At 34.6% G+C, this 25,636-nt stretch overlaps 1 protein-coding gene across 6 annotated transcripts in view; it reads right to left on the reverse strand.

The window, feature by feature from the left end:
- BRWD3 (bromodomain and WD repeat domain containing 3) overlaps positions 1–23,832 on the reverse strand; it is a 217,390-nt gene extending 193,558 nt beyond the window's left edge. For 2 of the 6 annotated variants that reach the window (XM_025880465.2, XM_025880162.2), the window contains exons 1-6: positions 23,528–23,830; positions 23,346–23,404; positions 23,124–23,153; positions 22,655–22,714; positions 10,988–11,138; positions 9,345–9,443 (exon numbers count right to left, since the gene is read on the reverse strand). In XM_025880465.2, the coding sequence (XP_025736250.1) occupies positions 9,345–9,443; positions 10,988–11,138; positions 22,655–22,714; positions 23,124–23,153; positions 23,346–23,404; positions 23,528–23,558 (430 nt within the window). In that variant the 5' untranslated portion in view covers positions 23,559–23,830. Of the gene's footprint in view, positions 1–9,344; positions 9,444–10,987; positions 11,139–22,654; positions 22,715–23,123; positions 23,154–23,345; positions 23,405–23,527 lie in introns of all 6 variants that reach the window. The other 4 variants (XM_073880921.1, XM_025880303.2, XM_025880237.2 and 1 more) reach the window with 4 other exon arrangements.
- Positions 23,833–25,636: the final 1,804 nt, after the last annotated feature.

Consider the following 25,636-nt stretch of genomic DNA (forward strand, 5'->3'; position numbering starts at 1 on the left):
AAAGAAGAAAGAAAGAAAGAAAGAAAGAAAGAAAGAAAGAAAGAAAGCAAGCAAGCAAGCAAGCAAGAAGAAAGAAAGAAAGAAAGAATCTCAAGTGGACTCTAGCTGACTGTGGAGCCCTCAGGGCTCCATCTCAAGATCCTGAAATCATGACCTGAACCAAAATCAAGAGTTGAACTTGACTGAGCCACCCAGGTGCCCCACAAGGTAAATTATTTTTAATTACCCTAGTGATTCAGCAGTTTAGTACTGACAAAAAGCACCACCCTCCCTCTCCTCCCAAAACAGAAAAAAAAAACAACACTTCTGTACTTAAACTAGAAAATCATTAGCCATAGGCAACTTTCACTACCAAGATGAACTCACTGAATTCTACTGCTTATATCACAGGAAATATCTGATCAATGATGCTAAGAGATATAATACTTAACCAAAGCCAGGTAACTACCATACCTGCTGGGAGAAACAGTATATTATTAACTTGGCATCAAGCTCCAGATAAAACAAAAATATACAAATTGGTGATATTATCTGATTTTTAATATACATCAGTCACATAACACGAGGTATTTTACCTGTCACCCACAATCTACTAATGTGCTATACCTAGTGTTCATGAAATCCTTGTATAATTTTCTAACTTTTCATTTTTAAATTTTAAGACAGATTATATTAAAAAAACAGAATATTTCCCATTCTTCTGTAAATGGCATTGGAAGATAAAATGAACTAGTTTTTTTTTAACCATAGGTCAAGCTAACTTCATATACAAAGAAGCCACAAACAACCCAGAGAGTTTAAATATGACTCATTACCAGTAACACTGGAAAGTAGTGGGTCTAGCTATTTTAAAGAATAATCTCAACCCAATTTTGGTAGGCCAGCCTTATGAAGGAAATGAAGAACAAAGGATATTACCAAAATCATATTCTAATAGAATACTTGTTGGATCAAGAAATGTTTTAAAATCCACTAAAACAACTTCAAAACAATAAAGCAAAGTTTTGAACTTCTAAGAAATAGTAGCTACACACCTACCTCAACGATAAATCTCAGAAACGTGGGGGTTGGGTGGAGGATGAAGTAGAGAGTGCTTTCAGCAAAAGCTTAAGACTGAATCAAAAACAGTACCAGAGGCTCAGCCAATAACTGCTAACCAAAAAACAGTCCTAAGGCTTTATTCACACAAAGCAAAAAGGACTATTGTTCACAAATCAGACTTCTTTTTTTTAAGATTTTATTTTATTTATTTGAAAGAGAGATAGTGACAGAGATAGCGAGAGAGAGCACAAGTGGGGAGGAGAGGGAGAAGCAGACTCCCCGCTGGGCAGGGAGCCTGACATGGGGCTCCAATCCTAGGACCTTGGGATCATGACCTGAGCCAAAAGCAGACACTTAACTGACTGAGCCACCCAGGCGCGCGCACAAATCAGGCTTCTAATACCACACCCATCACCATCAATATCATCTTCAAATACAAAATTTTTCGGAAAACAAGATATATTTAAAAGCTAAAATAATTTTGGATTAGTCTTTTCTCTTTTACAAAAAAGTCACCTGATCAACATTTACAGTTTTATTTTTTTTAATTTTAATCAGAAAATAGAATCATAGCAAATATGCAAACTTCTGATTGTTTAAAATGAACTTGAACTGGGGAGCTTGGTTGGTTCAGTCGGTTAAGGGTCTGCCTTCGGCTCAAGTCCTTATCCCAGGGTCCTGGGATGGAGCCCTGGGTCAGGCTCCAGGGAGCCTGCTTCTCCCTCTCCCTTGCTTATGCTCTCTCTCTCAGATAAATAAATCTTTATAAATTAATTAATTTAAAAATGCACTTGAACATAATGGCTTCTATAAGTAGAGAGGATAATAAACTAAGAAAATACTCTTTTAAGAACAGTGGAAAGTGACTCATGAAATTTAGTGTCAATTCTAGATTTACAAAGACTAATAATATTTTCTGTGTGAAGCTTGGTTTGAGGGTTCCCAAAAAAAGCTCTAACAACTAAACAAAAAAAAGTGTTATAAAAGAAGCCAGAAAAAGAGCAGAAACAAATTTTAATAAAACCTGAAACCTACAGTAAAAGCACAAGACAACAGAATTCTTTCATGGATTTGATGCTATTATGGATCAAATTATGTCTCTGAAACCTTAACCACACAGAACAGCTTTACAGTCTTTAAGGTTGATGGCATTCCTACCCTACAACACCCATCCACACTATAATTTAAATTACACCAGTAAGTCCCACAGAGTATTGACATTCATGATCACTGAACGTCTTATTCCTAGGATAATATTGAGATATAGCAAATAAACAGTATTTCTAATTCCATTCAACCTTTCTGCAAAGTTCAAAGTTCACTTAATATAATTTGGGAATAAATATCCTAAATCTTTATTTCACTATCTTCTAAACCATTTAACTGCATTTGGTTTTTATACACAGATGTCTTATTAGGCTGCCTTTTCCTCTAACTAAACAAATCTGAAACTGTTTTATAGCTTACCTTTATGAACTATAAATATGAAGTTCTATTTCTGTAAGGTACTGCATAAAATGTATAAAACAAATACTAAAAGATTCTTTTAGAATGCTTTGGTGTATGTTGAAAGAAAAAGCTAAAGGAATGACAAAGAATAATGATGAAGGGAAAGAATGTTCAAAATAGGAATAGAGAAATTATTTTTTATGATACTATACATGACGATACTAAGACTTATATAATAAAAGCTGTTTTTCTTTCAGATAAAGAAACAAATTATTAATACTGATATTAATACAATATTGATTCCAGAAATGGGCACAAATGAGAAATTCATGAGCTGTATAAAACCATTTCAAGGCCTTTAAAAGGGATGCTTAAGTTTCCATGTGGCAGCAATTATACTACTTCTATTCATGTAATATTTAGTGAGTACTCACAATGTGGCACTTAAAAAAAGATTGAGTTTATTTTCCAGTCTAATTACTTGCAGGTGTGACAAGAAACCCCTGCTCCTCTCCAGATACATAAAAGTAATGACTTCAGAATCAACTAGTTTCATGCACAATTATGTGAGTACAAATAGGAGGAACATGGTGAGTGGAGAGAAGGAGTCAAGAAAAAGCAAGGCCTGGCAAAAGTGTTATCCATGGGCAAGAGATAAGAAATACACAGAATTAGAGAGGGAGGATGACACATATTCCTGGCAGAAACCCAGTCACCTCAGCCAAACAAAAAATTTAAATTAGACTTTCTTTCAATTTACATTTTAATATTAACAAGAGGCCAGTTTCCCACCTCCAAGTGAATTATGGGTTTAAGTGTGACATATAACCATACAATGGCCAATAAGTCAAGAGCCAATCAATGCTAAATGGAAGCTTATGGTAATATATAAATATTAATTTGGCTTTAGAGTTAATGCAAGCCTCCTGAGCTATATACAGTATAAATTACAGGCCTACTATGTAAATTATAAGACAATGCTATATATCAATTTTACTAAAGATAAAAGAGAAAAAAAAAGGTTTAAAAAATAGTCCTGTCATATCATGCCCTTAATTCAGTTTAGAGACCTTAGTATGCACATTTGTTCCTCGGGTAATAATGTCAGTCTCAAACTAGAATAAACAAGCCATCCTGCCATCATTTCTACAGATAATTTTATAGAAATTGTTTAGAATATAATAATTAGGAAAAATTCTGAAATGGTTATCATGATAGAAAATAACTGTAAGACTAGTTCTTTCAAATATTCATTTCAAATGGACATGAAACAGACTTTTGAAATTACTCTGAGAAACAAACTGAAGGTTCTAGAAGGGATGGGGTTGGGGGGATGGGTTAGCCTGGTGATGGGTATTAAAAAGGGCATGTATTGAATGGAGCACTGGGTGTTATATGCAAACAATGAATCATGGAACACTACATCAAAAACTAATGATGTAATGTATAGTGATTAACATAATAAAATAAAATAAAAACTAAAAAAAAAAAGGAATTACTTCTGTACTGAAAAACTAGCTCAGTAGAAGAGTTGTGTTTGTGTGAAATTTTATTTTCAAATTTTAGTGCAACTACTTACAAAGTTTCCAAAACAAATACTGATCTTTAAAGGAATGAAGAAACAACAATATTTTGTGATTATAATACAAGATCTCAAATGATAATACAAATATTAATTACATATGCTCCAGGATTTTTTTGAGTGGCATTAAGTATTAATACTGTTTTGAATTTAGTTCAATTTTCTTCCTTTGATTTAATTTTGGCATAATGCAAACCCAATTTGATTAGTCAAGCATACAGGTAATGAAATGGCATGACTGGAGCTTAGACTTATAATAACATAAATATCATAGGCACCTTTGCTCTTTCCCTATAGGGATTTGGAAAATCACCCTTGGTAAACTTGAGTACACATATATGTAAAGTATTACGTAGTTAGTCTATGCTATGCCATGCTACCTCACCTCCATTTCATTAAATTACTAAATAACATTGTTGATTAACTGCACAAAGGATGGGAACATTTGAATAAATAATCCCATATTGTGGAAAGTCCAGATAAGGTCAGAATTTTATTGTTTTTGGCCAAAGACAACTGTGAAATTCATTAGAAAGTGGCACAATATTATCTTTGAAGTAAGTTACTAAAATCAAAAACGGAAAAGCTAAAGGTAGTTTCTAAGTACAAAAGTAGAAAATATTCCATAGGTTAAATCTGTAAAATGAATCATTAGTCAATACATTATTACTAAATTATGTACCTATCCAGGAAGCTGCTTACTGGTTTTCATATTGTTCTAGATCTTCACTGTCCATTATAGTAGTCATTAGCCATATGTGGTTATAGACTTTAAAACTGGTAAAAATTCTGTAAAATTAAAAAATTGAGTTCCTTGGATACTACAGCCATATGTACCTACTGTTTTCGATGGCATCAAATAGAACATCTCCATTATTACAGAAAGTTCTATTGGATAGCACTATTCTACATAAAATACCAGTTAAAATGAGCCCCAAAAAATAACTGGTATAAGTCTAACTATACTGGATAAAATTAAAAAGTGGGACATATCTATTTATGATAAAAGTTCTATGCAAAGTAGGAACAGAAAGGAATATTCTCAAGCTGATAAAGGCATCTACAACCATACTTAACAGTGAAAGACAGCCTGCTCTCCCCCTAAAATCAGGAACTAGGGAAGGATGTCCAGTCTCATCACTTCAATTCACCATTATACCTGAAGCACTAGCAGTTCACTAGTGCATGACAAAGAACCATAAGGCAGACAAGATTAGAAAGGAAAAGTGAACCTGTCTTTATTTGTAGACAATGTGATCATCTATGTAGAGAATTCCGAAGAATCTAAAAAAAAAATGCTATTAGATCTAGTCAATGAATTTAGCAAGATCAATGTACAAAAACAAAAACAAAAACCATTTCTATTTACTATCAAAAAAACAACTATAAATTTGAAAATTTAAAATAGCACCAAAAAAACATGAAACCCTTAGGAAAAAAATTCACAATAGATTTGCAAAACCTGTACAATGAAAGCTACAAAATACTGCTGTGAGAAATTATAGAAGACCTAAATAAATGGGAAATTATACCATGTTCCTGGATTGTAAGGTTCAATGTTGTTAAGATGTTACTTTTCCCCAAAATTATCTACAGATTCAATGTAATCCCAAACAAAATCCTAGTTGTTTTTTTGGTAGAAATTGAGAAGCTAATTCTAAAATTATACATTTCTGGTGGGAATACAAAATGGGATAGCCACTTTCAAAATATTTTGGCAGTTTCTTAAAAAGTTAAATCCATACTTACCACATGATCCAACAATCCCATTAATTAGATATTTACCCAAGAGAAATGAAAATCAATGTTCATGCAGATATATATAAGAAAGTTTATAGCAGTTTTATTTATAATAGCCAAAATCTGAAACACCTCAAATGCCCATCAGTTGATGAATTAACAAACATATCATGGTATATCCATCCATACAATGAAATACTGCTTGGTAATAAAAAGGAATAAATTACTGATACATGAAATGACATGCATAAATCAAAAAAGTACTAGGTTCTAAGCAAAATCAGATATAAACAAAAGGCTACATGCTTATTATTTCATTTAGATGAAATTGTAAATGAGGCAAAAGTAGAGTGGACAGAGAGGTTCCTGGTTTCCAGGAATACAGGGAGGGGCAGAGGATTAACTGCAATGAGACATGAGGAAATTCAGAAGGTGACAGAATGTTCTACATTTTTATTGTGCTGTTAGTTATACAAATGTATATGTTTGTCAAAACTCGTTGGACTATATACTTAAAAAGAAAAAATTTACTTTATATGAATTATACCATAATATATTTGACTTAAAAAATAAAAATAATAAGGGTGCCTAGGTGGCTCAGTCACTTAAGCATCCAACTCTTAATTTTGGCTCAAGTCATGATCTCAGGGTCCTGAGATCCAACCCCACGTCAGGGTCCCCACTTAGCGAGGAGTTTCCTTCCTCCTTCTCCCTCTGCCCCTCCCCCTCCACCCACACGCGCACACACACACTCTCTCTAAAAATAAATAAATAAATCAAAATAAAGAAATAAATGTAACATGGCTAATCTTCTATCTTTGATGCTCTATAAGTACAGATGTGTTATACCAAGGAAATGTGGTGTAGAAATAGACTGTTTGGAAGGCAAGCAGTATAACTTAATGCCAGTCCCATACTTCTCTGGACTTTAGCATTTTCTGGTGTAAATAGGGGCTTATAACCCAGTTTCTCAAGTCTGTTTCCAGGAAATTTTTAGAATGTTGCAGGTATTTTGGGTAAAGGGTTTCTACTGTCAAATTATTTAGGAAATATTCCCCATAAGGTGATTCACAATGCATTTAGCATATGAAAGGCTCTGAGCAGTCCTAGATGCATTCATTTTTTTCTATAATTTTTTAAACTCAGTTTCCCACATTTACTTGACCAAGGAAAACTTCTATCAAAAAATGGTGTTGGGGCACCTGGGTGGCTCAGTCGTTAAGTGTCTGCCTTTGGCTCAGGTCATGATCCCAGGGTCCTGGGATTGAGCCCCGCATCGGGCTCCCTGTTTGGCTGGAAGCCTGCTTCTCCCTCTCCCACTCCCCCTACTTGTGTTCCCTCTCTTGCTCTGTCTCTCTCTGTCGAATAAATAAACAAAATCTTAAAAAAAAATGGTGTTGCTGGGGCACCCAGGTGGCTTAGTCAGTTAAGCATATAACTCTTGATTTTGGCTCAGGTCATGATCCCAGGGTAGTGAGATGGAGCCTGCTTAAAATTCTCTTTCCCTCTCTCTCTGCCCCTCCAACCTCCTCCCCCTGCTCTCTCTCTCTCAAAAAATAAATAAAAAAATAATTTTTAAAAACAGTATTGCTAAAGTTCTAAGATTAATTGATTAAACTTTTAAGATTACCTTCTTCATTAAGTTTAAGACTTATTTCTTTATTAGAGACAGAACACACACACACACACACACACACACACACACACACACACGAGTGAGTTGGGGGAGGGGCAAATGGAGAGACTCTTTCAAGCAGACCCCTTGATGAGCACAGGGCCCAACAGGAGACTCAATCTCAGGACCCATGACCATGACCCATGAGATCACAACCTGAGCTGAAACCAAGAGTCAGATGCTTAAGGGACTGAGACACGCAGGTGCCCACCTTCTGGATTAAGTTTTATTTATACTGGGAAACTATAAAATTGATTGATTTTAAAGTAGCTATGCAGAACTATACCCCTTAATGAGAAAACTTAAGTCACAAATTTTAAGACTTCTTATTCATCTTGCTACTTTCCTAGTCAACTCCTCTGAGTTTTTACCAGGTTCTGAATTCTAAATATCCTAAATATTTTTGACTAGTATATACTACATGAAAATACATCATAGTTGAATTATCTCTATTGTAATAACTCTTCAAATAACAGGGCAGAATTAAGAATGTGAAAGCATCGATGCCAGGAACACTAAAATTCCTGAGCAATTACTATAAAAATAACAAAGTGATCCAAGTCAGAATGTAAGTGTTCACTGTACAAAACTGGTAGAAGTTTGAATGTATATAGTTAAAATAGTTTTTAAAAGGGGAAGGGAAGAAAGGCTAAAGAAAGATGGAAAACCTAATACTCTGAATCCTGCTCTTCAGCACTTTACATGTGACCACTGAAAGAAGTATAAAGCATTACAAATAATGTTGACAATGTGGTTAAAAATATTGTAGCTTTTGAACATAAATGCATGAATAATAAGAGCCATCTTAATTCAAGTCAATAAGTTAATTATGAATAAAGCTTTAGGGGAAAAGTGAACACTGTAAAATTCTAAAGGGTAAACAAACCACCCCTGAAAATGGAAAAAAAATGTTAGAAATGCCATATCCAATTAGACCCAAATCAGTAGTCTTCTTCACCCAGTAACATCCAGGCTATGGAAGAGTACTGTTAGTAATGTATACTGAAGTATCTAATTTTACTTCAATAACCCTTATGAATCTTTATCAATAATTTTGTCAAAAAGTTTTTGAAATTATTTCTAGCCTAAATTTATTTAACCTCTTGGGGTAAATAACTTCTATAAGCTTATTATATAAAATAGTATTCCTTTTAAAAAGTACTTCTATTTTTCGATTTGAATTTAAGGAATATTCTCTAGGCCCTAGGCACTATATAAAATAATTTTTTAGACGAGTAAGAAAATAGGGAAGCAGAGTGTCAATTACTCATCTAGCTGTTTATACATTCTTTTTAAGAGTTAAATTTTAGTACAAATAGTTTTGTAGCTAGGTCTCCTTGGAAACCACTAGTAGTATTTCACCATAATGGTCTGGCCAGAGATGCCCCAGGAATAATCTGAATGGAACATGGAAATTTCAGTAAACTTTAAAAAGGGGAAGGGTGATTTTTTTTTGTTTTAATAAATACATATAAAATTTATCACATCAGTATGTTTAGCAAACAGATATAAGCAGAATATATTTTGTTTTGTTCTGAAAGTTATCCTTACATAGTTCCCTGTAAAATCTTTAAGTTCAGCACATAGATATGTAAACAGACATCCATATGGTTAAAAACACATATATATAAAATAGGAAATTCTTCTGCTAAGAAAGAAAGAAAACAAGATCACAAAACCATAACTACATTAAATAAAAATGCTTTAAAAAAGTTAGACCAACCATGAAACTCCTCAAGAATGCAAGCAGCTTGTTTATACTTCAAATTTAATTCTGGTACCTATTTTTGGCTGTATAATGAATTCAGGAAGAAACAAATCAAGAATATGTTCATAGTTCATATGGACATTACTCACCCACATTTGGAGGTTTCACATAATTTACAGGTAGTTCTGGAGGTCTGCCTCTATGTAGAGCTGCAAAAGCAGACCCATTCCATAGTGTACTCTTACAGTCTATTCAAAAAGAATCAAAAGTTAGTCAAGAAATAGGACAGTGTTTTTTTAAGTTGTACCTCAGAGGTAAATGTCTGTTTTCAATTTCATTTGTTGGAGTATATTTTTAACTATTAATACCACAATAAAAAATAACATGCATATTTTTAAACATGTTACAAACTATATTATGACTGTTAAACAACAACACTTTAATATAACACCAGGATATTTTATTTCTGTGATCTAGAACTAAAGCTTTTATTATTCATGTATTTGAATCTTAAGTAAATATGTCATGGATTAATAAGGTTTTAATTTTATATTGGTCCTTCTTGATCTTGATTTCTACTTACATAAAACTATATAAGCAAGGTTACAACTACGGCACAAGTATGCCAGGTAAAATTCAGAAACATGTATACTTGGTGCATACTCACATTACAGAGTGCCTGACAATTATGCCATAACAGGTAACAATATTGCATGTCAGATGATAAATGACTATAAATAGTTGTGTTTTTTGTTTTTATGTTTATGTCAAGAAACTCAAGCAAATATGAAATATTCCTAATAATTTAACTGTGATACAAAAATATTGCACTACTCTTTTTTTGGGAGGGGGGGTAAGGGCAGAGGGAAAGGGAGAGAGAGAATCCCAAGCAGGCTCCATGCTGAGGATAGAGCCTGACACCAGGCTCAGTCTCACAACCCTGAGATCATGCCCTGAGCTGAAATCAAGAGCTGGACACTTAACCAACTGAGATACCCAGACACCCCTCTATTGCTCTCTTGAAAACTTCCAAATTAACTGATTTGAAGAGTTTCCTTATATTATAAAATGAGATGTTTAAAATTGATATTTTTGAAACTATTTACCTTTGTGAATTAAATTTTTAAAAAACATGATGCTAATACAACAAAACAAATGAGTTGCTAGACCTGAAGTATTTATTACATTAACAGGCATCCTTAATGTCTAATTTCACATTTTTATATTCATAAAATACTACTTTATATATTTTACATATTGGGGTTCCATGAAAAACTTTGGGGAAAATCTTTAAAAGACTGAAAAACAGTGGAGTACAAAAACTGTTACTGAACAGTCACTAATAGGGTTGATATTTGTTTTAATATTTTCAATTATAAAAATTTTTTTACATATCATATATCACATATAAATTTTTACATATCATTTTTCATTTACCTATTATAAAATATATGTGATTAAGATGATATAAAGACTCATAATACTTAAAAATATTAAAACATAATGAAAGACTTTTAAGCATACTATACTAATTAGAGCAGTGATTTTTAAGATCTCTATTCCACAGGATTACAAAAAGATTTTAATATTCTTTACCTCTACTGTATTCACTGTTTTACAGCAGAGGGCTTCTTTTAGACCTTTAAAAATGTACTTGTACACTAAGAAAATAAGATTGGCAAAATAAGAAAAACTAGAAGAAAATTAGTATTTAGGAAAGCATGTTAACATTTACGTAACATGAAAATATGCTGTTCTCCACTCCTTCCTCTGAAAACTGTGAAAATCTTACCTTTGGCATCCCGTAACAGAGACTGCCGACCAACACCTAGTAATGTCTGTACCCCAGGAACACTCTGAGGGATCTCCTTATCTAGTAAGGGACCAATCCGCTCACAAATTTTAAGGAGGTAGTCTGGAGGAATGTGTGCATTGGCTGCCACCTAAAAAGCATAAATAAAACAGGAAAACCAATTTGGTTTAAAAATATAATTTAGTCCATTACCAAACTATTCCATCATGGAACAAAGTGCAACTTTTATATACAGGATCAGGAAAATAACATTTTAAATATTTAATACTTTAACCAAATTAAAGAAATGGCTACAAAATTTAAGCACATCTAAATGATAAGATTTAAATGACATGGCACTCAAACTTACTTTTACATGCCTTGATTAAATCATTTGCTTAGCTGTTAATCTTATGAAATAAGTGTTGCAAAACAGCAAAAGTGCGCATGCCTAAAATTAAAGTACAAAGACAACAGGTAAACTCTACTAGTACTTGATTTATTCAGTAGTGATGAACTGATCAAAAATCAGAGACTCTAGATTCCATATAAATGATAAAAATACAAACAAAAGGTATTACTTGCACCAAATTCTCACCTAAATCCCTTTAGGATTAACAGGACAAATTTGCTTAATAAAGCAGAACTGGTTTTTCTGAAAAAAGTTAACTGGTTTCCAAAACAGTATCAAAGTAATATTTTTATATATACTATGCTCTAAATAAGCTATGTACTCAAAATTCATCACAACATTAACTCATTTTTAAAACACACAAGCAAATTTCTGAAGATGGTAAACATATGCAGACCGGGATGAGAAAATTAAACAACAAAACTGTTCATTTTTTGTCTAAGCTAATGTTCAAGTCCCTGATGTGTTTCATAAATACCTAATTATTAAAGGAGGAAACAGAAAACTAGACCATTAAATCCTTAGATAAAAAAAATCTACATCTCATCTTGACATAAAGGGAGAGAGAAAGAATGAAAAATAAATATAAATAAAAATGTAAACACATACATATACCATCACAGAGGACCTCACATCAATATATTATCACCAGGTCAAGAACAATACAACATAAAAGAATAATTTTGTAAATCATCCCTAATGATCACCATGAGAAAAGAAATTATGCGTGTTCTTGGTAAGTATTTGTTCAATGAATCAATGAACATTAAAAAACCAAAGTAAAGTCCATCTATAAGAAATATCACAAGAATTCATAGAAGAAAAATCTTAGATTCTCCTATCAAGGTACCTTGTTTGTTTTCTTAGAAAACATACGTTGCAGAACTACAATAAAACGTGTATTCAGAATTCTGTGAATAAGGGATTCTGCTGTGATTTTTAAAAATTATTTCCTGCCAATTATCTTTTTTAAGTCCAAGCAAAAATTAATTTTAATCTACCAAAATAAATGTGGCTTGGGAACTGTCATGATGCTCAGAAAGAACGGCAACCAAGTCTGATTATTTTATATTTGCATCAACACAGTTTAGCTTCTGGATTGGGACAAAAGATCAAGCAAATTCTTTCAGTTATTTCTCATATCTATAGTTTGTTTTCCAACCAAATAACTACATAGAACCACCTCTTAGTAAAACATACAGGTAACATTAAAGTCAAAGCAGCTGCTGATTCAATTTAATCTAAGTATTATCTACAGACAATGATATCCTAAAATCCTAGTTTATAATTCACTCCCTCCACATTAAAACATTTCCTAAATATGCCTACAGGCAAGTATACTTAGTACCCCAGAAAAATATGTGTCTCAAAGAGAAAAGCTTTAAAATACTGCATATGAACATCTATAATAGTTTATGCCTTTTTTCCCACCAACACTCCACTTCCATTATCAGCCATTACTTTTTCATCAAGTAAACACTATATGAAAGCTTTACATAGGATAATAGTTCTTGTCTTTACTGGAATTTTCTTTTTTGTTTGGGTTTTCGAGAGGTTTGGTTTTTTTTTTATTATTATTATGTTATGTTAATCACCATACATTACATTATTAGTTTTTGATGTAGTGTTCCATGATTCATTGTTTGCATTAACACCCAGTGCTCCATGCTGTATGTGCCCTCTTTAATACCCATCAGCAGGCTAACCCATCCCCCCACCCCCCTCCCCTCTAGATCCCTCATTCCAGGACAAACAAAAACTAAAGGAATTTGTAAACATGAAACCAGCCCTACAAGAAATATTGAAAGGGGTCCTCTAAGCAAACAGAGAGCCTAAAAGTAACATAGACCAGAAAGGAACACAAACCATATAATAACAGTCACCTTACAGGTAATACAATGGCACTAAATTCAGATCTTTTGATAGTTACCCTGAATGTAAATGGGCTAAATGCCCCAATCAAAAGACACAGGGTATCAGATTGTTTTTTTTTTTAAGATTTTATTTATTTGACAGAGAGAACACAAGCAGAGGGAGAGAGAGGGAGAAGCAGGCTCCCTGCTGAGCAAGGAGCCCAATGTGGGACTCGATCCCAGGACCCTGGGATCATGACCCGGGTCGAAGGCAGCCGCTTAACCGACTGAGCCACCCAGGCGTCCCAGATTGTTTTTTTTTTTTTTAATTTAAATTTAAGTTAGTTAACATATAGTGTATTATTAGTTTCAGGGTAGAATTTAGTGATCCATCAGTTGCATATCACACCTAGTGTTCATTACAAGTGCCCTCCTTAACTGGCATTTTCTTTTTGATCAATCTTCTTTTTTTCGTCCTGTTACCATCTCAAGAGTTATTCTCCTGCCTAGAAACTGCAATATATCTAACCATATATAATCCAGAAAATAATTCTCTAATATGAATTTTTAGAATCACCCCCTTACAGAAAATCTGTCAGAACTATATCCTAAACTGACATCTTAAGTCGCCTGGCTATTTCATTTTATGGAAACAATGATGTTTGATTTTCAGTCAATTACATAAATCTTTCTATCAATTCCTCAGTAATAATTTTAAAATACAGAATCATTAACTAAGCAACCAAAACAAGACTTATCTACACCCAAATTCTGTCCCTTGAAGATTTTTATTATAAGCTATTAAATGAATTTTACAAATTTGAATTCTACCCTATGCAACTAGAAATTGCTTAATTTCTAAGTGGTCCCATTCAACAAGTCTGTTCCTCTAAAATCAATAAAAATTTGATTATGAAACAGTAGTAGATAAACATATTCTATCAACACAATAGCAATAACAATACATTTAAGCTGAACATGCTAGCGTCTCCTTTAAATAATATCAACAGGCTTCCAGATTATATCAGCTCAGTTCTTGCAATGCAGTTTTTTCTAAATCAAATTTCAGGACTTAAAAGTGGTAGTCAACATTTATTTCAATCCATCTGCTTTGATTAAAATTGAAATTTTTTAAAGGATCTTTTTTGGCATAAGAACGCTTATCTATCCTCAGTAATTACTTTTTTAAGTCTTTTAAAAATTCTATATTAGAATTATGTATGAATAAAATGTAATATGTAATAAAATATAATATTAAAAGTATGTATTAAAATATTCTATAAAATTTGTAACATATTATAAGCCACTCTTTTCAACTAAAGCTCAAATATTCTAATTTCAGTTATTTAACCACATTTTTCTCTCTGAAATATAATGGCCAACAAGTAACACAACAAGTGCTTTGATGTCTGCAGAAGAAAAGCATTCTCTAAAAACAAAGTTCAAGAGTATATACAAACTTTTATATTATTCTGTAAAACAGCTCCAAGGAGTTAAATTATAGAATGTTTGATTTAGAAAGGTCCTTATACATAATTAACCTAACTTCACATCTTATAGTAGGAAAAACATCCAGAAGTGAAGTCCAATGGTCACAGTGAATGTACAGAAATCTGGGTTTCCCTGTCCACTGCTCTTCCTATTACTGTCTTATTAAGGCAATTGAAAAATTATGAAGGTAACTAACACAAAGACTGCAAAAAAATAAAACTATAAATTCAAATAAACTGAAAGAAATTAAATGAAGCCTAGATTATAAACCTTCTAGATAGGAAGACTGGCTGACCTAAAGAGCAAACCTAACAATTGAATTACTAAGCTTCAGAATTATAATGACAAGTGAGAAGACCAGAGAGTTCACAGAAATGATCCTACTCATCATAATTAGTTAAAAGGAATCCAGCTGAGAATTGAATAAAATGCAAAAGGTACCTAACTTCAGGGTGCCAGGCCCATACCAAACACTACATTTGAAATACTAATCTTCAGAGAGCAATAATGATATTTTTACCTTGGCTTTTAGAAATTATAGGATAAGTAACTCCAAGAAACAAATAAAAGAGATAATTGTTTCTGTGTTTTGTTTTCTAAGATCATCACTAGACAGGTAAATGAAGAATCAAACTGGGCCCATATGTTGAAGAAGTGAAATACATTTTATCTGAGATTTTAATTTTTTTGGTGTGGGCAGGGTGGGAGGAGAAGTACATATAAAAAATTAGTCACATGATTTTTTTTTATATTTAGGGACAAAAAACAAAATAGATTTTAAAAAATACAGCAAGGCTTTAAATACATCAATATAAGTATAACATAGAGATACGCATGGTACTTTGAAGTCTGGAAGCCTGGATTATTCAGGTTCTAAAATTTACTAGCTGTTACTCCTTCTGGCAGTGTGATACAGTAGAAAGGACTTAGATTTTAATTTTTCCACCATTCTCAGTTCCTACTTCTATGACCTGCAAAGTTACTCAGTCTGAGAGCCTGAGCTGCTGCATCTGAAAACAGGGAGTAATAATAACTACCTCATATGATTTGTGAAAAAAAAAACCAAAATCATTCACTCATGCATTCATTCATTCAGACATTTAACATATAGAGATGAGATGGGAAGACAATTAAACTGCTGTCCTAAAGGAACCCACAGTCCCAGTGGGGGAAACAAACTAGTAAATAAAACAAACTTGTAAATAAAACAAATCAAAGTACAAGTACCCAGAGGTAGTACAAAGAGCTAAGAGAAGCAAAGAGATACAGTACCTACTTCAGCCCAGGGGTAGGGTTCATGTCTAATTTCACAGTTGAAGGCTAAGTGAAAATTCACATGACACAAAAGGAAGGGAAGGCATTCCAGGCAAATAGAAAGGTTCCCCCACCCAGTAAATGTACTTTGCACAGTGACTAACACATAATGTCCCTCAATGTTTAAGATTCTCCTCCAGAACATTAAGTTAAAAAAAAGTAATAAAAAACTCACAGAGTATCATCTGATTTTGATGGGAAAAAATACATGTACAAAAAAATAAGACTAGAAGAAAACACAAAAAACTAATAGTTTATTTTCTTCTTGATACTTTTCAGTAAAATATAAATGTCTGCAATAATCCAATATTATATCATAAAGTGTTGAGTTATAATGTTTGCTGAATTTGAAGGAGGAAAGGGAAAAAACTGGGCAGAAAGGGAAATAAAACAGGTAGACTTTTCTACTATAATAATACACTGGTTTGTACAACAGGTTACAAAGTGTTAAGACTTCCTATCACTTTTCTTTGAAAATGTTTATCATTGTTCATAGCATTTCTTTTTCTATCAGTTTTAAGATTTTCCCAGGAATGAGACAGCCAAGAGCAACCCACCTAGGTTCAAATATTCTCTGGGTTACAATACCATAAGAAAGTACCAAAAGTACTATAACCTTGAGGGCAGATAATATCAAGACAAGGACAAGGGACCTACCCACATTCTGGAAGTTTCTCAGTAGAGAAAGGTCCGATAAACGAACTTAGTTCCAGCTAGCATATTAAATAAGCCTAAGAAATACATATCATGAAATGCTCCTGACAAAAGTTAAGAAAATTACACAAACAATAACTGAGGGCCAGATTATTATAAAGTACTATAGTAGATATTAAAGGGCATGAGAAAACATCTTCAACAAGGTAATTTAAAATACAAGAAAATATTTATCAATAATGTATAGAAAATCAGTTCAGGATTAGAAAAGATCAATCAGAAGCGTTGAGGATCCCGGCAACAAGACATCAGAAAGACATATCTCCCACTTCTTAAAAAACAGTGAATACTACACCAGTATCATACTAAGTTACTTCTCTCTAATTAATAAAAATGCAAATAACACTAAACATCTTTTAACATAACAATCATTTCTTGTTTGAGTTAATACAGATGCAATTCAAAGCACTCATTTTGGTTCAATTCTAACATTTACTTTTTAAATACTTTTTCCCCAATGGTACTGTTTTAAATGCCCCTCACCTTATAAAAATATTAGGAAAATGAGGTGGTGACATAGCTAGCTAAGAACATATAAATTCTGGGGTCATAGTTCTTTAGATATCCATTTTCCATTCAACCTCTATGTCCTATTTTTAAAATGCAGTAACCAATTTATTTGCACAGCATTTTCAATTAACAAAATGCATTCTATTTAACTCATTTGGTTCGCACAACAACCTTGTAAAATAGATAGGGGGTTTTATTTTATAAATGAGGAAACTGAATCCCTGAGAGGTTAAGTAACTTGCCCAGGGTCACTCAGCAAGACTATCTTCCCAACTAAATCTTATGGTACTTTCCACTACTCACAAAATCCTTTATGAAAAATGTCAAACAAGGGCATCTCTGAGATTTGACCCAAACACTAAATTGACTTAAAATTACTTTTTTGCTCTCTACCAAAAAACTGTTTATTAATCAATCAGTAATCAACATCAGTAAACCAAGAACAAAAACAAACTAATATTCAAATTGACAAAGGTGCCTTCAGGACAAAGTTTATAAGGAACATTCACCCAACCCAAATTCTTACTCCCTAATCGCAGCTCTCTTCACTTTCTTAATGCCATCTCATTTGTACTAAGATACCAGTTTCCTAGAACTAATGATAAATCTCCCAAAGGATTTTTTTTTAAGATTTTATTTATTTGACAGAGAGAGAGAGACAGCGAGAGGGAACACAAGCAGGGAGAGTGGGAGAGGGAGAAGCAGGCCTCCCATGGAGCAGGGAGCCAGATGCGGGGCTCGATCCCAGGACCCTAGGATTATGACCTGAGCCGAAGGCAGACGCTTAACCGTCTGAGCCACCCAGGTGCCCCCTCCCAAAGGATTTTAATCATTGAAAGTATGTTCTTAGAGCCAAAGTGTGAAAAAAAAGACAATGATCAATCCAGACAAATAGCTAAAACCAACATATTATAGAACGCAAAAGTATACATGTGGCTCAAACAAATCAAAAGTGAGGAATACTAGTTTCCAGACATTAATTGCTCTCTACCATAGGACCTATCAGTTTAGCATTATATCCACACTGGGGTTGAGCAGCACATGCCTTTTGGTTTCCCATGATGCATTCTGTTCTTCCTAACTATGGCTGTGTACCCACATAGCAGTTAATAAATCACACACACTTAAATTACTTCCACACTTAGAGATGCAATAACTATGCCTCCAGCACTCAAAAATCATTCTAATGTTCTAATAGACAATTTAAGCTATTACTAGTAATTAGAGAACAAGAGCTGGGTAAGGTAAGAAAAAATATAGGTATGTCTGGAATTCAAATAGAGTATTTTAAAGTACTTGGCGAGCATCAAATGAGATAATGTGAAAGCACTTTTAAACTTGCATATATTATATGCAGATGCAAGTTCTTATAACGACATATATCATCATAGATGTATACATTTTTTAAAGATAGTAATGAAAATACAATCTTGATAAACTTTTCAATAGCATAAAATTGCTTCAAGTCTTTTGAATATAAAATGAAGGTAATACAATCTATGTCACTCTAAATGAAAGCACTAATTAGGGCTTTCAATTCTATACATGAAAAATGCTGAATAAGTTTAAAAATATATACCATACCTAAAGATAATTATGCCTTTGGTTCAGTCTCATGATACAAGTCCCCTTAAAATGATCAAAAAATATTAAAACATGCCTTTAAAAAAAGCTTCCAAGTCACAATTTCAATATATAAAATGTGTTTGTTAACAAAAACTTTATTTAAACACACACATACACACATACCCCTCATTACTATGTTTGTAGTCCCCAATAAAGCTCCAAGGAGGAAGCAATAAAACAGGCAACAATTCAACAGGGTCACCACAAATGAACAGACATCTGTAATTATTTAAATTATCTACCATAAGATGAATTGTAAGAAGCAAATCTAATTCTATTACATTGTAAATAAGAGTCAAGCAGAAATGAAAAATGTCCAGATTAAACTTCAAAAAAACTCACCATTACTTCAAATTTCTCCCTGTATCATTACTTAAAATTCTGAAAGTTAATTTAGAATGTTTTATTTTAAATGCCATATTCAAAAACCTTACAGTTCAACATAAACTGACAAACATTTCATGTACAGGCTCATATTTTAAAAGGTACTTCAGATCTGAATATGTCAGTACTAGCCTGCTAGTAGCTTTAACAAAATACCACCTTTCCTTTTGTTTCAAATTATAAGTAAAACACTAAATCAGATTTAAGAAAGAAAAAAGACGGATTTCTAGAATGCATAATAGTAACAGTAATGAAGTGTTGAAGAAATCCAACTTATTATCTTAATATTCTTCTGGATAAATCAAGTTAAGCAGCACATACAATTTAAGTGAAAGTACACATACAGACAGAAAGGCAGGAGTCTTGTTTCATAGTATACATGGCTATGCAATCTTAATTCAGTATTTTGATATCCTTGTTTATAATCCTTTAGCTCTTCATCATGCATTTGTATTCTTTCCTTCTTATACTAGTTTACCTTCAGTTCGAAGTATTGCTATATAATTTAACATACAGAATTATACTATTTATAAATACTATGTACATATAACGTTTTACTAATTACTAATACTTATCCTAAACTTCAACCTGAAACATGTAGCTAAATCAAAGATCACATTGTATAAATCCATTGTTCTAACAGCATTTTAAAAAATACCTACACTAAGAAAAAAAAAATATCTCCCACAATGAAGCCACACAAAATCAAAGGTCAAATGTGAAATAATTTTAAGCAACTATACAACTGATGCATCTAGTGATCAATCTAACACAGCACATTCAGTTCTAAGCCACTATACTTCTTTTCCTTCTGTTCAAATTCTCACTCAGCCCTACCCCATCTTCCCTTACAAAGAAATTTATAGTAGAGAACAGATATTTGATTTAAAATAGGGCCATATTAACAAAATATAATATTCCTAGAAACACTGGATCCCAGAAAAATAAAAACCTCTGTACAATATGAAAATTGAATTAAAAACAAAAGATGTACTATCTAAATTATAGACAATGTTCAAACAATAGATGAAAGTCTGTGTATATAAAAATAAAAATGTATAAGGAAATATAAGAAACAATAAATTCAAAAGATAAATGTGAAAATCAGGTATACATAGGGATATACAAAAGGATTAACAATTAAAAAAATAACTGGTTAAAATTTAAGCTTCACTAATCATGAAAAAAAGAGCTAATTAAATCAACTAGGGGCTATTTCACCTATTAAAGCCACCAAAAGATTTTAAAAGTATTTAAAAACTCACTCTAAGTACCTAGATGGTAACATCATAAATTAGTACTATCTTCTGGAGAGCAATTTTGTAATATATAAGAGAAGCTAAAAAACCGATGAGACCCTTTGACCTGATAACTCCACTTTAGAAATACAGTACAGGAAAATAAATCCAAAAAAAGAAAGGAAAAAAGAAAGACTATTTAACTATGCAAAGATATTAATGAAAAACTGGAAGTAATCTAAATGTTCAACTGAATGTTGAGTTCAAATCATAGCCAACTTAAATGTAACTGAATCTTTTCTTATTGAAATGACAATGTCTATTCAAAAAAGAAAATTATATGTGAAAGTGTTAAAATATAGAGCTTAAAATGGACATTGATTACCACTATGTAAAAATATGCCTTTATAATAAAAGGAAAGGAAGTCTAGTAAACTGGATTTTGTGGGATTTTTTTGTTTTTATGTGGGTGTGTGGTTAGTAGACTGTTTTTAATTATTTTGATGTCCATTTGCTTTTTATCACTGTCAAGTAATTTTTAAAAAGCTTTATCTTTTTTAAAAAAAGCTTTTTCTTTTAAGTTTCTTTTTGCTATTTGCTTAAAATGGTCTGTTTAGAGACAAATGTAAATGAAAACATCTTCAATACATCTCAGTATAAAACTATCTTCAAAACCACATTAGTTATAAAGTATTTAAATAGATATTGTTAGGCATTGTTTTGCCCCTTTTTTGGCAGGACTTCAGTCCAACAAAAAGTCTGACTACAAATTAAATACAGTGATAATACATGCAGTTTTTCCAAAATAGTTTTTATCCAACTGAGAATTCTTTACCATTAATAGTATAGATGGTGGAGTTTATCCATATTACAATTATTACACCATTTTGTGATTTGCAAAAAATATTTAGTCAGAAAACTAAAATTATTATTTAATAATTATTAACATGGCCTCATTATTGTAATTTAATATAAAAATTGTCAACACTGTCAGTTTAAATATTGTATTATTAAATCATTTTATTTATATTTACAGTCTACCATACCCCTTCAACTCTCTTTAACTTTGATTTTCCTCCATTTGGATCTTATTTGAAGGAAAGATAGCTGAATTTAGTTTTTAGTAACATCACCCCTTTCTCCTTTCATTTCCTTCCAATTCACTGTACCAGAGGCTAACGCAAGGGGACATCTTCCGAAAAATAAAAAAACACCACCTTTTTGTGTGTGTCAATGCTGAACAGAAGTGCATGGACACTATGAATTACATTTGTAGGAGAAACAACCCAGTCAATCCAATGCCTTTGGTCCTTTACTAAAGTATATTTTAAAAATATAACCATTGTTGGCTCTTCTAAACCCCAAATCGTGTTTCATCAATTCTCAAAAAGGTCATAAATCCGTAGTTATTTAGTGAAAATGTATCTGCAGAAATGCGATATAATGATTTAATGAGCTATTTTCTAAAATGTGATACATACAATAATTATGCTTTTTTTATTCGGTAGTAGATTACCTAAAACCGGCAAATTTTGGAATTCGCTTGATGCTTCCTATTATTTTTAATTGTGTCGTTTTGCCCAATCCAGGGTCGGTTAACTCCCCTCCTGAGCCCCCTACCCCGTAAGCCCCCCCCCCCCCCCCCCCCCCCCCCCCCCCCCCCCGCCAAAGACTAAGCCTGGCCTCAGTTCCCGTATTTCAAGCCAGGACCAACCAGAAACCAGTTTTCTTCCACTAATCCGGAACTCTGGGCTGTTACCAACGCTGTCATTGGCCAACGTCAGTCCTTGGTACGTGCCCCAAGATAACCCCCAGGTTTCTCTCCCTTTTCTCCCTACAATGGGCCTTTCTCAATGTTTGTAACATATTCATAATCCACAAAACGGCATCTCTGATAACTAACTCACATTCTTCAAAGTTTCCGAGTGGAAATAAGCGAGGCCAGGGGGAGGACAAGGTACCCTTTCTCTGACTGGCAGGGAGCGGGGGAAGGGGCAGTCGTTCTTCGGCCCAGCGCAGAGCTCTACAGCCCTGTTGGCTAAGGGGTTGGGAGCGGGTTGGGGGAACAAGGTGGAGAGAGAGTGTAGAAAGAGTTGGATTAAGTTGAAATGAAAACTTTACTCACCAGATCCTCGAAGCTTCTTCGGTGCTCTTTTCCCTCCCAGTCTAAGCGGCGCGGAATCAACTGGGGGTGAGAGAAAAGAAAGGGTGGGGGGTGGGCAAACCATATAGGCCATGCCTTTGCTCCCAATGAACCCGACCCAACCCAGGTCCTGGTCCCCGACCCTCTGGCGTCTGTATTTCCCTAGGTCCGATAGCTGTTGCCTCAAAGCTAGTCCAGTATAGGAAGGAGGAGGCCGAGGGGGAGGAAATCCTGAAAAACCGCCCCCCTTGGTCATAAAGAGGGGGCGAGTTAAGACCCCAGCGATATCCGCCCCTTTTGAGGGAAGAAGCTGGTTCACTCCAGTGACAACAGTTATGAGTGCCCAGATCCAAGCTTCCCTCCCAGCCTCTGTCCTCCGCCCCTGACTTGCCCTCCCCTTCCTCCAGTCTCACCCCAGCCCTCCCCACGTCTTCCCGAAGGGGCTCCGTACCTGATGCTCCTCGAGCTCCTGCACTAGCACCTGAGCAAAAGGGAAACACGGATATGAGGAGCAGCTCGGGCCATCAACACATTCCTCCCTCCCCACTTCGAACCCGCCGCTGACGGCAGGACTAGTCAAGGCCGGCCTTTCCCTCACCCTCAGTGAAACCGCACACCCGATGCCTCGATTTCCCCATTGGGACCATTCCCCAGAGCTCCTTCTCCCTCTCACCTGAGCGGATTTGTTGCAGGGTCCGGACTGCAAGAATCTAGCGATCAGGTAATACAGCTCTGTGGAAGAGGGGAAAAAAGAGGTTGAGAGGGAGGTAAAGAAAAACAGAAGCTTTTTCAAAAGAAACTGACAGCCGTCGCGCTAAGCTCCCATCTCCTTAGCCCCCAGACACAGTTACCCACCGGCTTCGATCTGGGTAGGTGCCGCCGCCATCCTTTTCCCTAGGGGGTTTGGGGGCTCCGCTCCGGAGGAGCTGGCGGGGGCGGGTGGGGGCGCTGCCTCTATTGTGGTGAAGCCCCCATGCCCAGGAGTCCCACCGCTTCCGCCCCACTCCTCGCCCTAGTTTTGGTCTCTCTGGTCGCTCTCGGATTCATCGCATCACGTATCGACCCATAGATATTCTAGCCCAAGAGCAGAGGAGGCGGAGAGGAAGGAGAGAGAGGAGGGAGAGAGAGGAGGGAGAGAGAGGGGAGACGAGAGAGAGAGAGAGAGAGAGAGAGAGAGAGAGAGAGAGAGAGCGAGAGCGAGAGCGCGAGCGAGCTAGCCAGCCTGAGAGAAGAGAGGGGAGGAGCCGAAGTGCCGGGGGGGTGGGGGGACGGGGCAAAGGGGGTGGAGAGAGGGGAGGGTAAAAACTGTGAGAGGAGCCTGCAGGTCTCGCTGTTCGCCGCTAGGGGCACTAACGCAACCGAATGTCCTCCACTCTCCCTGAGGCCGGCGGTTGCCTAGCTACCGCTCCCGGAAACGGGGAGGTGCTAACACGGCCGACGCTCTGGCTGACGCCGTAGAACTCCATGGTGGCGTTCTCCTCCGAGAGCTCTTGAGTACTTTTCCTTTCCTGGGAGAGCAGTTTAGCTCTTTCCTGTTGAGGACTTTTCCCTCTGGCGTTGTCGTGAGGAACGTGTGAGGGGTTGACCTGATTCAGTGCTTTCTTCTTTTCCCTCCCGTCACCGAAGAGGCTTTGTTGTTGTTTTTTGGGGTTTTGTTTTGTTTTGTTTTATTTTGCCTCCACCGAAAAGAGGCCAGCCACTGAAGGATCTTGCGACTGAGGCAGAAAAAGGAGCCCCAATATCTACGTCACTTGTTTCGCTTTCAGATTGTTTTTGTACCAGATGAAAATGTTCTACTTACCAGTCCAGAGTACAGAGCTCATATTGTGGGGGGAATATGCCGTCAGATATGAAGCATTTTATTTCTTCCCCTTCTGAAAGTTTAACACGTGCCATATCTGTCTCATTCCTGTAGGATAATTTTCAATTGTGTCTTAAAGTACTGCCAAAGTACTTTACATTAACAATGGATTTTTATGTATTATTACATATCTGTATGCAAGGTTTTAGGTATTATTACAAATCTGTATGAAAGCTTTGGGACAGTTTTTGTTTTTTAATACATAGAATCCTAAATTTTTAGTACAATACTTACTTTCAGTATTCGGTTACTAAAAAGTGATTAAAGGATTTGCAGAATAATTGGTACATATATAATAAACTGAGTCTCCGTTTCTACTTTTCCTTAATATTTTGTTCCCACCTCAAGCCTTGACCGAAAAAAGTAATTAATAGAAGCCAAACCCGATGAGACCAGAGATGATGTTTAAGCTGCATGTACTATTTACATTCATTAAAATAATCAAATTTGAAGGTTTACCTTTTAAGTTTAGGGATGGATTCTTAGAAATTTGGTTTCCTTACTGAGAGTTTAGCCATTGATCGCAGTTGGTCTAGAATTGCATTATGCTGATAATCTTAGCCTAGGTTGTTTAGCTCTCACCCTGGCCATGTTTTCCCCTTAGAAAGAACCACACAAGTTAATTGTGATATGATAGTTCTGTCTTTGGTGGTTATGCTACAGTACTTGAAAAATGTCATTAACAAAAACAAAAAAGATATTGAAGAAATATATAAGCAAGCCCTAGACAACTCATTACAAATAGTTTAGTAAAACACCAGATTAAATATTTTTTACAAGTCTAGTATAATATATATAACAGTTAACATTTATCAAGCCACTACCATGCACTAAGCACTTTATATACTTTACTTCATTTAATCTTTTTTTTTCACTTCATTTAATCTTTATAAATCTTTTTAAAACCCTTGGAGGTAGGTTTTATTATCCCCATTTTACAGATAATAAAAATAACTATATGACTTTTCACAGCTTACTTGTATTCTGTGAGCCTTGTTCCTCATCTGTTAAATGTAATAGTATTTGCTGTGCCCACTTCACAGGAATTGCTTGCTGTAAAAGTCATGTGAATATATTCATACCATATTTCAAACTTTATAGGA

Source organism: Callorhinus ursinus, unplaced genomic scaffold (assembly GCF_003265705.2).
Source record: "Callorhinus ursinus isolate GAN/ISIS: 27379988/994484 unplaced genomic scaffold, GSC_fseal_2.0 scaffold40, whole genome shotgun sequence".
Lineage (NCBI taxonomy): Eukaryota > Metazoa > Chordata > Mammalia > Carnivora > Otariidae > Callorhinus > Callorhinus ursinus.